Source organism: Podarcis filfolensis (assembly GCF_964270895.1).
Source record: "Podarcis filfolensis genome assembly, chromosome: 7".
In the NCBI taxonomy this organism is placed as follows: Eukaryota; Metazoa; Chordata; class Lepidosauria; order Squamata; family Lacertidae; genus Podarcis; species Podarcis filfolensis.
In genome coordinates, this window is record NC_139603.1 from 42,112,186 (window position 1) to 42,126,757 (window position 14,572).

The 14,572-nt window shown below is 40.3% G+C and overlaps 1 protein-coding gene across 2 annotated transcripts in view; it reads left to right on the top strand.

Moving 5' to 3' along the window:
* Positions 1-1,098: 1,098 nt before the first annotated feature.
* Positions 1,099-14,572, top strand: part of PTPN2 (protein tyrosine phosphatase non-receptor type 2) — a 32,704-nt gene continuing 19,230 nt past the window's right edge. Inside the window, exons 1-2 of one of the 2 annotated variants that reach the window (XM_083622639.1) lie at positions 1,099-1,398; positions 7,358-7,448. In XM_083622639.1, coding sequence (XP_083478765.1) covers positions 1,324-1,398; positions 7,358-7,448 — 166 coding nt within the window. In that variant the 5' untranslated portion in view covers positions 1,099-1,323. The remainder of the gene's footprint in view (positions 1,399-7,357; positions 7,449-14,572) is intronic. The other variant, XM_083622638.1, reaches the window with a different exon arrangement.

Genomic DNA, 14,572 nt, shown 5'->3' on the forward strand with positions numbered 1-14,572 from the left:
GGTGCAATGGAACACCATGACGGAAACCAGAGCACATGGAAATACCGTTTAGCTTCCCACCACAGCGGTACCTATTTATCTACTTGCACTGGTGTTGCTTTTGAACTGCTAGGTTGGCAGAAGCTGGGATAGAGCAATGGGAGCTCACCCTGTTACTCAAATTTGAACTGACCTTCTAACCAGCAAGCCCAAGAGGGTCAGTGGTTCAGACCACAGTGCAACCCACTCCCTCGAACCACTGCAATACACCCATTGCAGTCATTTTGTGACAGGTGTCTGCAGCACTTTTGTCAAAATTCAAAACGTTGGCAACTTCTACATTGGTGCCATCTAGTTGTATGGCTTTTGTACATTATGGTTTTTCATTATTTATGGTACCTTTGACAGAAAGTTTTTACAGAAAGGCTAGATTGATCAGCAGTATAGAAATATTGGCAAAGATGTAAGTAAGTAAGTAAATAAATAAATGCTAGCGACTGCAGCTGGGATTCTTTGCATGTAAAGTATCAGTTCTATAGCTGAATTACGTTCCTCTCAGCTTTCCTTTTTTGTGACCAAGAAACAGAACAAGTGTGGGACTAAGCAGATGAGGCACAGGGCCTGAGCAGATAGGAACAAACTTGATTGCTCATTACTAAACTCAACACTGGAAGGAGCAGGCTTAACACAACGTTGATGCCGAGTTTGCCCCTTTATTTTCTTCTATGTAAATAAAGCAAAAAGAAAATGCTGCACACAGGCAGCTTCCGCGTTAACAGCCAAACTGGATTTCTTCCATTTTCCTGACACCGAGTAATCGGCCTCACTGACAGGTACAGTATCAAACTTCCTTTACAATCGTGTCCTTTACATGCTTTTTTCAGGCCCCTTCAGCTTGACGGGCATTTTGCAAGTATACATAGGGAACTCCCTCGGGATCTTGAGAAGCACCCGCTTCCCCCAATCCTCCAGCGCCTTAACACACGAGGAAAGAAAATAATCCCACTTCCTCCACCTGCCGAGCCCCCTCACGAAACTCAATCCACGCCCTTCCCACCCAAAGGGAACAGGCGGGGTGATCCCCCCCGCCCATCCTCCTTCGCGGCCAATGGGCGGAGCTTCCGCAATTCTGGGTAGGCGGTCATGGTGGCCTTCCGCGCATGCGCCTGCCGAGAATGCCGCCGAAGAGCCGCTGAGGCTGAGTGCGCGGTGTGGAAGGTAGTCGAGGGTAACACGGCCGGTGAAGTGGACGCGTTGTCGTCCGCGCCCTGTCAAGTAGCGCGGAGTAGGTGATGAACTTGTCGGCTCCCAGCGGCCTTCCTTCCTCCGGCTGTCGCCGCCATTATGTCCGTCACCGCCACTATAGAACAGGAGTTCCAGGAGATCGACGCTGCTAACGGCTGGCAGCCCCGGTACCTGGTGAGTGAGGGAAGGAGGGGGCGGCGTGTAGCGGGGGGAGAGAATTGGGGGCCGACGCGGGTGGTGAGAGTGCAGGAAGTCGTCGGGCCACGACCAGCTTCCCCCCCTCCCCCAGGTAACCATTGAGGTTGGGAGAAGTAATGCGCATGTTCCAGTTTTAAGAAGGGGCGGTGATGAGCGAGAAGGAATAATAAAAGAGGGCTGAGGGGAAAACGCATGCGCCTCGGGGGTCGGGCAAGAGGAGAAGGGGGCATTTGGGCAGGTTAGTGCTGCGCATGCGCCGGTGGGGGTAGGTGTAAGTTGCTTCGCACGGGTGGTGACTGGAGGGTTAAGTTCGTCAAGCGAAGTGTCGCAAGTTCCAAACTCCGTCTCTCCGGGTTCCTGTCTCACACTTCTGTGTTTGCTCCGCGCGTAGCTGTGTCGTTCAGGCTGTCGCAAGTCGCCGTTTCGCTCGTGTAGGTTGACTTGAGCCGAATATTCCTGCGGAGTGAAATGTCCTGTCGACGTACAGGGAAAAGAGCTGCCCTTGCTGTACCAAGCGGGGCCACGCTTCCTCGTTAATGCGCGTTGTGTGTTACAACGTCACTCTACGCGTATGTGCGCTGCTATCAGTCGCCCTGCAGAATTAATAACTTCCTAGCTACAGTTTAAACATAGTGTCATGGTGCCAGGAACAAAGGAAATCCCGGGTTCTGCTGGAAACTCTTGGGAATGCCTCACACATTACAGTTCTGTCTAAATGTGACACAAGCACAGGAGCAGTACCATGGAACCATAATTTGTTGCAGCTCCCTGATGTGTGTTTGCTTGGTGGCAAATCCAGGTCTGTTGGCACATAATGTGTGAACTGGCCCATAGTTGAGAACTGGAGATAATTTTAACTTTTCCAACGTTTATAGGTGGGAAAGACTCATTTGAGCTAGTTGTATTTACACACAAAAGGTTTTAGAGTTCAGTCTGAATCTTGATAGAATGTGGCCTGTAAGTGTTGGTTCAGTCTTGAGCCATTTAGTTTCTTATGTAAATTTTTTGAATCATTGTGGAGTCCGTTAAAAAGCATATGAATACACATGCTTAATACTCAAAACGATGCTAAGTCTCTTTAGATTCAGCATGACCTAAAGTGATGGTGGTTTTAAAAGCCCAAGCTCATTACATTACTGTTGCTTTGTTACTTGTGTATGTCTATGAGAGCTGTTTGGCATATATATTTCAGGGCAGGTTACAATACAAGAAAACTGTAAAACCACACTACAGTGAAGCCAACTCATCACTGCTTATAAAACATAGCTTATCCTTAAAATGCCCAGGCAGGCACAACCCTGGAACCTCACTTGCAGCAGTGACAGAATTCATAATAACCCCCCCCCCCAAAAAAAGCTGTGCAAATACTTGTAGATGAATTTTCACCTGACACTGAATTGTCAAAAGTGTTGTTACCTGTCATGCCTCTAGGGAAGAGAGTATAGGTGGGGTACCACTACCACAGAAGAGGCCTTATTCTGTGTCACAAGAATGGCTTTTCTCTCAGATCTAATAGCATAGGCAGACTGATACAGAAGAACTGTTCATTTGGGTATTAGAGCTTAAAGTTGTTTAGGGTTTTACAGATCAGCACTAGCACCATGAATTCTGCTCACAAGCCTATAGATAGCCAGTATTGGCTTTTCAGGTCAGTGGCTGTGTGATTCCAGCTAGATACACTGGTTATAATTCCGATCCCACATTCTGAACTATTTATGGCTTCTTGACTGCAAGGGCAGCCCAACACTGCAGTTGTCCAACTGAGAATTTACCAGAGCATGAGCAACTGTCACCAGGCTTTCCTGGTCCAGGAACAGATGTAGCTGATAAACCAGAATATAAGAAAAGTCCTGCTGGATCAGGCCAAGGCTCATGTGGTTCAGCATCCTGTTCTCACAATGGCCAACCAGATATTTTAGGAAGGACCTGAGTGCAATAGCACTCTCCCTACATGGGTTTCCCTGCAGTTTCCCCAGTTCAGTCTCCCTGCAACTGGCATTCAGAGTCATGTTGCTTCCAACAGTGGCAGTAGAACATAGTCATTGTGGTTGTTAGTCATTGATAGCCCTATTCTCTGTGAACTGGTCAAAGACACTGCCCCACTGAAGTTACCTGAACCTTAAGTGACAATTCTGAATCAAATAGTACCTGAGACTACACACAAGCATCTTCAGTGGGAGTGGAACCCTGCCCAGAATAAATTATCAGACCAATTCCAAGACCCTCAGGGCCTTCACCTGTCAGGATTGTCTCTGTTTATTGACTCTTATACATCTATACTGATGATTAGAATTATAGAGCCAGAAGGGACCCTGCAGGTCATCTAGTCCAATCCCCTGCAATGCAGGAATCCTTCCCACAGCCATCCCTGGGTGGCTCGAACCACCAACCTTGATTAACAGCCAGATGCACTGACCGACTGTGCCACAGGAGAGCTCCCAGGATTAGCTATAAACATGTGCAGAGTTCATTTCAAATGCCCTTAAATTGGGAGGCATTATCTAACCTTTGTGATGGTTGCTATCCACATAATGTTTGGGAATGGGCTACAAGTACATGGAATGTCAGCCATGTCTCCTCAGAAGTAAGTCATTACTCCCAGGTAATTATCACAGCCTTAGTGTTCTTTTGCATGCTGCCCTGAATCTTTTTGCTCCAATCTGCTTCTTGTATTGGTATATTAGATTAGAGCCCATGACAAATCAATAAGATTGAAACCAATTCACAAATATCTCTTGGATAACTATATGTGCTTGTTCTGTTTGGAGCAATAGCTCAAGTTCCGTGTTACAAGGAAGCAGTAAGGTTATTGAGCAGGGGTCAGCAAGGTTTATTTTGCCTGGGCCGGATCGGTCCTGTGGCGATCCCTCTGTGGGCTGCATCACACGTGCATGTGAGTGCACATGCCTGCAATTTTCGGTGTCTGCACAGATGAGATTGTTGGCGTCTGCGCAGACATGATTTCTGATGGTGCGGAAGTGAGTCCCTGTGCTGCGCTGGTTTAGTGCAGTGCGCGAGTGGGCAACTCTGTTCAGGGACGGCTCGTGGGCCAGTCAAACGACCCTCCGCGGGCTGCTTCTGGCCCATGGGCCTTAGGTTGCTGACCCCTGTTATTGAGGGTAGAAGTAGGTGGTTGACGTGGTACTTGTTTGCCCTGATGAGGCAGTTCAGTGATTGTGTATTCTGTATTGAGAATTGACAGCCTGAAGGTTGGATTTAAATGTATGTTCTAGTGAAAGTTGTTCTCTTCCTTGCTCTTTTCCTATACATAGTTCTGTAAAATTCAAAATAAAAATGGGAAAGAGCAGAATGAATTTCTCCATCAGAAGAGCAGTGGTAGCCAATATGTTCATAATATCCATATTGCTTGTTGTCACAGTAGGGTTTGCCTGTGATGTGGCTTTCCTGGTTTCCATTTACTTTGGGCCTTTGAATCCCTAGACTTCTTGACACACTGATGGTATCTTCTAATTTTTGCAACCACTGTCAGAGCACGTGTTGCCATGTGCTTAAGCATAGTGGTGTGGTTAACTCCGTCAGTAATTTCTCACATGACTGTATTGCTACTGGATACTTTGTGAATAATGGGTTCCTCTCTGCAGGGTGGTGGTTAATCTGGTGATTCGATACTATGGGCTTATAAAGTCCCTTCTGTCCTTGTCTGCTGGCTGCGTTTCCCTAGTATTTTCTGAACTGCGTATTAGGGACTCTGTTTCTTTTCCTAACTTTGTGTGGAATTCATTTCAACATTTCAACTTTGGTTGGCTTCATTTATTTTTTGAGTTTGGGCTATTTTTTCTGTAAGTTTTGTACTGGGTAGTGAACACTTGTGTATTTCCACTGACACAAGGGCCAATGATCTGTTTTCTGATGGTGGTATTTTCTTTGTCGAAAGAGGGAAAATTTTTATATACTGTTCAAAGTGATTATTTTTGGTAATCCTTACTTGCTTATTGTAAGGTGGACCAGTGTTGTATAAAAGAGGTAAGGCTGCTGAACCTGAGAGTAGTTTTGCTAATACTTCAGAGTGAGCCCATGGTTAAAGTGAGATATCAGACTAAGAAACTGGTGGCTCACAGCTGACACTCCTAGCTGCCATGTTAAATAACTCTGTACCCTCTGTACCCAGGATAGGATGTGACTAACATTTCCATTTCTTTGTTGTTCTTGTGCTACATCCTTCTCTGGCCCCTTGAGAGATGCAGACTCTGTGCAGCGTACTCAGTTTTCTTTTGTTGGGCCAGCTATCTGTAGGAGGGAGAGATTTGTCCTAACTAGTATCCAATTTGTATATTTTCTCTGTGGGTCCTTGAGTTGTTTCCTGCTATGTGATGTGCTCACTACTGAAGCTCAGACTAAATGAAGGATTTTGCAATACTTACTTAATAGCCTTGTTCAGCTTAAGTGAAAAAGCCTTGGGCTCGTTGTCCCCCCCACCCCCCTGCTTCCAGTGTGGCTGTAAGGAGGTGTTTAAAATAATTCACTGCCATTTTAAAATAATTGCTGTTTGGCCAGACTTTCAAATCCAGACAAACTGGTTAGTCTTACCTTTGGTTTAGGGAAACAATCCAGTTTGAAATCATTATTAAAATTAATCAATTTTAGATTCATGCATAATGATAAACTGAAGTTAATTGAAAACAGAATCAAACCTTAAAATCCCCTCACTGCTACGTCAGGGAAGGAGGATGTACATAGGCTAAAGCTCAATGATATAATATTAAACCATAGTTTGACATTATATCTGGACTAGGTCAGTGACTAGGACATTGGTGGTCAACCTGTGGTCCTGTAGATGTTGCTGGACTCCAACCTGCATCAGCCCCATCCAACATGGCTAATAGTCTGGAATGATGGGAGTTGTAGTCCAACAACATCTAGAGGGCCCCAGGTTCCACCCCCTGCATTGACTGATAGAAACTGAGTTTTCAGTAAGCTCTATATCCCAGTAGTGGTACTTAATACCACCCTGGTGGCTTTCTGTTTTATTTTATTTTGCTTCAGATGCAAGTTTAAGCTTACGCTAAGTCCACAAGGAATGTTGCAAAAATGACTTTAAAAATAACTTAAAATATATCTTAACATTTGCCTCATAAGCACAATAATGCGGCTGTCATACTGGATGTAGTAGAGCACTTGGCCATGAAGTTCTTTCTCCAAATCTTACTATCAAGCTGTACCAACTAAGTTACTTTTAAACTCCTTAAAGTATCAGGATACAAATTGTTCCCAACAGAAGTTACATAAATGGAAATTTTGAAAGCATGTTGGCATTCTAGAACCTCAGTCCTGAACATTTTGTTACACAAATAAATACATGCTTTCACTATAATGCAATTAGTGCCATGTGTGTATTAATATATATATTCCATTTTTAAAAGCCCCATTAGGGTCTTGAAGCAGTGGAGCAATTGTGGTGTGGAGTGGTGATGGAACTAGTTTATTTGGTATTAACAGCCAGTTCAGACACCCCCAGTGTGCATCTGTCATTCTGTTAGCTAGTTTACAGTTTGTAGTAAGAGGTTCTCTAAATATTTGATCACTGACTTGGATTAACACCATTTCCCAAACTTGTTACTGCATATCTAGGTTGGTTCTCTTCAGAACTTCCTTTTAGTTAATAGATAGACCAAGGCTATCTCTATTTTACAGCTGTTAAATTTGACAGAAGTTTGCTATATGAATGCACTCTACTAATTTAGAAACTTGGGTTGTAATAATTTTAATCACTGCATAAAATACTGTCCATGTTGAATTGTGATCACAGTAGTCATTGAATTTTCAGTTGACAAAGAAATAAGGATTACAGCAAATTGAGTAAGGTAAATTTCTACTGTGCCTTTAAATATAATATTTGTTTTTATTTCTTCAGTATCTTTTGTTTGTACTGCCAGGAAGTAATCATAACATAATCAACTATCTTTGTTTCTTCCAGGATATTCGGCACCAGTCCAGTGATTATTCACATAGAGTTGCAAAGTATGCAGAAAATCGAAATCGTAATAGGTACAGAGATGTTAGCCCATGTAAGTAAACTTTTTTTTTTGTAATCTAGTGCATGACAAAGTAGGTTTGACATTACCAATGCTAATACTTTAAATAGTTTTGGGCTAGTGTTGTAGAGTTTGATATATGAAGCTCCACTGCAGTCATTGAGATGAAAGTGCATACAATCAATGAAGTCATGTAGAAATTATTGTACTTTATATAGAGAGACTTCTATAGAAGCCTTCTATCCATGCACTATTATATTTATATCTCACTTTTCTTCTGTGGAACTCAAAGTAGTGTATAGAGAGAGGCCTCCCAGGCAGTCCTCTAGTCAGGTGCCAGAACTGGCTAACCAGAACTACACATGCACAACTTCTGCAAGGTTGCTGTGCCTTCAGGAACCCTGGATAATCATTATTATCCAGACTTCTAAAAAATTGTTAAGACTGATGTTGCAGTAAGTATGTGTCACTTAAGAAGCTCCTTCATTTTTCTCTTATGCGGTTTCAGATAAAGATAGGTCATCTGAACTCGACTTTGTTATGCTGTTGAAATAAAAGATGTGACAGTTCTGGTATCTTTCAGAAGGAATACTACTTATGGTAAATATGTACCAGACATGGTTTGGGACAATTCCATGTCACTCAGTTAACCATCAGGCTGTAGACAGTACCATATTTGGAAGAGAAAAGCTGAGCAACTGCAAATTTATTGTGATAAGCATATTCAGACAGTCAGAATGGGAACATTGTTTGTTTCAAGATTCTACTCCCATAAACTAGCAAATTTTGTCAAATTAAATATATTTAATGTAGATTCTTTTTAAACATTGGTTTTGCAGAAGTGGTAATTTGTATGAATTCCATACAGTCTGTGTTGTTTTGATTGTTATTCAGTTCCATGGCAATTGTCAATTTAAAAGATTAAATGAGTGCTTTATAAAAAGCAAGGTAGAATTATTCTCAACTTTTGCTGGATTACTGAACTGCTATGGAAAAGTGAAGATTCCAGGTCACAGTGACCTCCAGGAATTACTTTGCTGGCAGTAGAGTAATTTCTGTCTTGAGCATTTCCAGCAAACTAGGCTTATATAAACATGCCTGAAAAGTCTTTTAAAAATCCTATTGATGTCTGTGGGACTCTTCCAAGATAAATGGCTTATTGACTGGAGTTCTTGTCTGCCAGATTATGAGCTAGTATATTCAGTACTGTACTTTATTTTAATCACATTTAGAAGGGCATGTTGAAAATTTGAATAAGTCTTAATTTTCCATACTTGTCACCACCAGTGGTCCAGAATACTGGGATACTCTCTACTCTATCCACTAAGAGGCAGACTTTTAAAAAGCCCTCTACTTTTGTCTTAAGGCAGGGGTGGGTAACAGTTAAAAGTGGGCTGGATCCAGCCTGCAGAATCTTTTTATCTGGCCTGTGGCCTCTCCTCAGACCTACCTTGTCCTTCAGTTGGGTGACACTGAACAGAGGCACCTCTGACCAGAGTCATACAACACCCCCTCCTCACTAGCATTTCCCAGAAATGTAGCAGTGTCTTATTATTCAGTGGTATACTTAAAATAAGTAAATCTGCAGTCTCTACAAGTAAACACTGCAGAGATGTGGGTTGTTCAACAAGCTCAGAGTCCATTTATCCCTTCATAATCTGCATATAGCCATTTTGCTCTTTTTGATGAAATTAGAGCTGAATAATAATTTGAAAAACTAGACCAAATGCTTGCTTTTTGTCATTGATGGACTGAAGCACAGAAGTGGGGTAAGACTGTTGTCTTCTGTATGAAATTCAACAGCACAGCTTGGTGATTCAGTGGTTAAAATAGTACTTGCTGACATCATCTTTCCGAGAACACTAGCACCAGTATGTGTGATTTACTATAACAAGATCTTAAGTTTTTCCTGTTGGCAAATGGTATGTAGTATTTACAAAGGTTTTGGTTTCTGTCCAGCAGAAACATTTGAGTTCCAATAAATTGATAATGAAAAAAGAAACTTAACGCTTTCATTTCCAAGCAAGGTAAACAGTTCCCCTTCAAGGAAACAATATTTGAAGCATTTGTATAGTATAGATAGATTGGTTCAGACTCTGTAGATTTTAAATCCTCTCTTGAAAATACGTGTACCAAAAGTGATTGCGCTTGGTATCATATTTTCTGGAAAACAGCACCTATCTCTGAGTCCAAGCTTTCGTTGACTTTTTAAGGCTTGGAAAAACATGCTTGTTTCATTCATTTTGCTTTTTGTTTTTTTTGTTGTTGTTGTTGTTGTTTTTATATATATATAATATTTATTGAAATTTTACAAAAACATAAAAGAAATTAGAAAAGAAAAAGAGAAAAAAGAGAAAACATGCAAAATACATAAAAAAGAAGAATAAAAATACAAAGTACAAAAAACGAATAGATACAAAAGAGTTAAAAACAAATCCATTTTTTATAACTTTAAACTCATTAGCTTGTTTCCTTGACTTCCTCACACCTCCCCTTTTTGTATTCCCATTTAAATAATCAAATCAGCAAATCCTTACCCTCTTTCGTTTATCTTAACTCTATATCTTAACATATTATAACTCTATATTTTCATCCATTATCAACTCATTTTTGCATCTTCTCATTAACCTTGTTGCTAATGCCTCTTGTTTTCAATCCAACATCATTTTTAACATTCATTAATTTTACAGTGTTTCTGAAGATAGTCTTTAAATTTCTTCCAATCTTCTTCCACCAACTCTTCTCCCAGGTCTCGGATTCTGCCAGTCATTTCCGCTAATTCCATATAGTCCATCACCTTCATCTGCCACTCTTCCAGGGTGGGTAAATCTTGTGTCTTCCAATACTTTGCAATGAGTATTCTTGCTGCTGTTGTTGCATACATGAAGAAAGTTCTATCCTTCTTTGGCACCAATTGGCCGACTATGCCCAGGAGAAAGGCCTCTGGTTTCTTCAGGAAGGTATATTTGAATACCTTTTTCATTTCATTATAGATCATCTCCCAGAAAGCCTTAATCTTTGGGCACGTCCACCAAAGGTGAAAGAATGTACCTTCATTTTCTTTACATTTCCAACATTTGTTATCGGGCAAATGATATATTTTTGCAAGCTTGACTGGTGTCATGTACCACCTGTATATCATTTTCATAATATTCTCTCTTAAGGCATTACATGCCGTAAATTTCATACCGGTGGTCCACAACTGTTCCCAGTCAGCAAACATAATGTTATGTCCAACATCTTGTGCCCATTTAATCATAGCAGATTTCACCGTTTCATCCTGAGTATTCCATTTCAACAGCAAGTTATACATTCTTGAAAGTATCTTAGTTTTGGGATCTAACAATTCTCTTTCCAATTTTGATTTTTCCACCTGGAAGCCAATTTTTTTGTCCAAATTATAGGCCTCTCTTATTTGATAATAATGAAGCCAGTCTCGCACTTTATCTTTTAATTTCTCAAAGCTCTGCAATTTCCATTTATCTCCTTCTTGTTCCAGTATTTCCCAATATTTCGGCCATTTGGCCTCCATATTGAGCTTTTTCTGAGCCTTCGCTTCCATTGGTGACAACCACCTTGGGGTTTTATTTTCCAGTAAGTCTTTATATCTTATCCAGACATTGAACAATGCTTTCCTGACAATATGGTTTTTAAATGCTTTATGTGCTTTAACCTTGTCGTACCACAAATATGCATGCCACCCAAAAACATTGTTAAAACCTTCTAGGTCCAAAATGTTCGTGTTCTCAAGAAGCAGCCAGTCTTTCAACCAGCAGAATGCTGCTGTGATTCATAGTAAAGTTTAAGGTCTGGCAGGGCAAATCCGCCTCTTTCCTTTGCATCAGTTAATATTTTAAATTTTATTCTGGGCTTCTTGCCCTGCCAGACAAATCTAGAAATATCTCTCTGCCACTTCTTGAAACAGTCCATCTTGTCCAAAATCTGCAATGATTGAAACAAAAATAACATTTTTGGCAATACATTCATCTTTATAGCTGCAATTCGACCCAACAAGGAAAGCTTCAAATTTGACCATATTACTAAGTCTTTTTTCACTTCTGTCCAACATTTCTCATAATTATCTTTAAATAAGTTTATGTTCTTAGCCGTCATGTTAACCCCCAGATATTTTACTTTCTTAACTAATGTTAAACCTGTCTCCTTCTGAAACCTCTCTTTCTCAATCGATGTTAAATTTTTCTCAAGAACTTTAGTTTTTGACTTGTTCAGCTTAAATCCTGCCACATGACCAAATTCTTGAATTAGTTCTAATACTCTTTTCGTACTAGATTCTGGCTCCTGTAACATCAAAACTAGGTCATCTGCAAAAGCTTTCAATTTGTATTGTTTGGCTCCGACCTGGATACCTTTAATCAGACGGTCCCTTCTAATCATATTTAACAAAACCTCCAGGACCGAAATAAAAAGCAATGGGGAAATTGGGCAGCCTTGTCGTGTCCCCTTCTCTACCTTAAATTCCTCTGTCATCACATTATTGACTATTAGCTTAGCCTTTTGTTCTGAATAAATTGCACTTATACCATTTTCAAACCCTTGACCCACCCCCATCCCCCGAAGATTTTTCTTCATAAAATTCCAAGAAATATTGTCAAAGGCTTTCTCCGCATCTATAAAAATTAAAACTGCTTTAGTATTAATGTTCACTTGCAACTTCTCCAATATGTTAATTATGTTCCTCGTGTTGTCAGACAAGTGTCTACCTGGGAGAAAGCCAGCTTGGTCCTTGTGTATCTCTTCCACTAACACTTTTTTTAATCTATTAGCCAAAATATCAGCAAAAATTTTGTAATCCACATTGAGCAGGGATATGGGGCGGTAGTTCTTAAGTTGTGTCTTTTCAGACTCCGTTTTCGGTATAAGTGTAATGTAGGCTTCCTTCCACGACTCTGGCGCTTTTTCCCCCTCCAAAATTTCATTACAAACCTCCTTTAGTGGTTGAATTAACCAATCTTTCAAAGATCTATAGTATTTTGAGGTTAAGCCATCCGGCCCTGGAGATTTACCCAACTGCATATTCTGAATGGCACCTTCTACCTCCTGTTCTGTAATTTTGTAGTTCAGCATTATCTTATTTTCTTGAGAGATTTTTTGTAATCCATTTGTTTTTAAAAATTGGTCTATATCAAACTCTTTCTGTGGCCCTTGTGTATATAACTCTTTAAAATACCTCTGGAAGCATTTTCTAATTTCCACTGGATTCTGAATGTTCTTTCCTTCCACTTCCAAATTAGTGATAGTATTGAGCTTTTGTCTTTTTTTCATTTGCCAAGCTAACAATTTTCCACATTTATTAGCCAATTCAAATGTCTTTTGTCTCATTTGTTTAATTTTCCATTCAATTTCCTGGTTCATCATCTTCATATATTGGACTTGATATAACTTTATGTCTCTCAGAATCACTTGTGACTTTGGTTTCGCTCTTAGTTTCTTCTCACCCTCCTTTATTTTTTCTAAAATTTTATCTTTTTTTCCATTTTGGGCTCTCTTCTTTATTGTATTCTGTTGGATCAGAAACCCCCTCATAACTGCTTTACTTGCGTCCCAGATTATTCTTTTTTCAGTAGTAGTATTCAAATTTATCTCAAAATAGTCTCTCAAGGTTTTTTGGGCCTTCTTGATAACCTCTTGATCTCTAAATAAGGTGTCATTCATCCTCCATCTGAAGGAACCGATTGGTGTTAGTTTCATCTCCATTTTCACAGCATTATGGTCGGAGCAAGTTTTTGGGCAAATTTCCACTTTTCGAGTCTTAGGTGCCAGTCCTCTAGTTATCCATATTTGGTCAATTCTTGTCCATGTCATTTTGGCTTCAGAGAAGAATGTTCCCTCTCTTCCTAGGGGGTTCTTAATTCTCCAAATGTCAATCAAGTCCATATTGTCAGTCAGTTCAAAAAAGGTTTTTGGTAGTCTGCCATCTTTAGTTACAATCTGTCTCTGCGACTTATCCATATTTGTAGATACCACTCCATTCATATCTCCCATCATAATGATGTTGTGATCCATATAGTCTAACAATGTCTCGTGCAATTTCTTAAAAAATTCAGATTTCCCCTCATTTGGTAAACTCCTACTATTAAAATTTTTTCTCCTTGTGATTGAATTTTGATTGCCACAAATCTTCCTTGATCATCTTTAAAAACAAATTTCGGTGACAGGCTCTCTTTGGCGTAAATTACAACTCCTCTCTTTTTAACCTTATCCTTATGAAATAAACTCTTGACCCAATCTTTTATTAATCAGTACTTTCCTGTGTAGCCTTATCACATGTGTTTCCTGTAAACAAATTAAGTCCAGTTGTTCCTTTTTCAATAAATGAAAAACTTTCCTCCTCTTCTCCGGGGAGTTAAGTCCATGAATGTTCCAACTTAATAATTGCAGAGACATGGTGTATTTATTCTACTTTCCTCCAAGTGCTCCTAGTAATTCCTCTTGTTCTGACGGTGGTATCACTTTTTCTAATTTGTCCAATCCCGAAGGTGGTGGTACTATGTCTAGTACTCCTGGTTTTAAAGCTCTTAGCTCTTCTAGAACTTCTTTTAGCAGGTCTTCTTCGTGGTCTCTCAGGAATTCTTCCTTGTCTTCCACTGATCTTATTTTGAACTTTTTCCCTTTAAAGGTAAAGATAGGCCTTGAGGGAATTCCCACCTAAAAACAATTCTGTTACTTCTCAACAGGACCACCAAATCTCCGTAGTTAGTTCTAAGATCCAATAAGTATTTCGGAATATCCTTGAATATCTCCACTCTTGAATCGTTTATTTCCAAGGTCTTCTGGAAGTGCAGACTCAGTATTTTAACTCTCTCTTCTTTCGTTCGGAGGGTAACCAAACAGTCTCTCACCCTGTTCTTTCTCCCTCCTCTTCCAAGTCTAAAAGCACTTACTATCTTGAAATCTTGCTTAGCATCCAAATTCCAAAATTCTGCAAATTCGTGCGTAAGAAAGTCACTTAAACTGTCTTTTTCCAATTCAGGGACCGCCCTGATCCTCAGATTAGTCTGTTTTTCCTTAAGTTCGATCATAGACAGAAGCGACCGGTGGTCCTTTAGCTCTTTGCATATAGTTGGAATCTTTTCCTCTACAGCCAGCACTTTTTCCTTTGCTTCCTCAACTGCCTTTTGGTTTGAAGCGGATTCTTG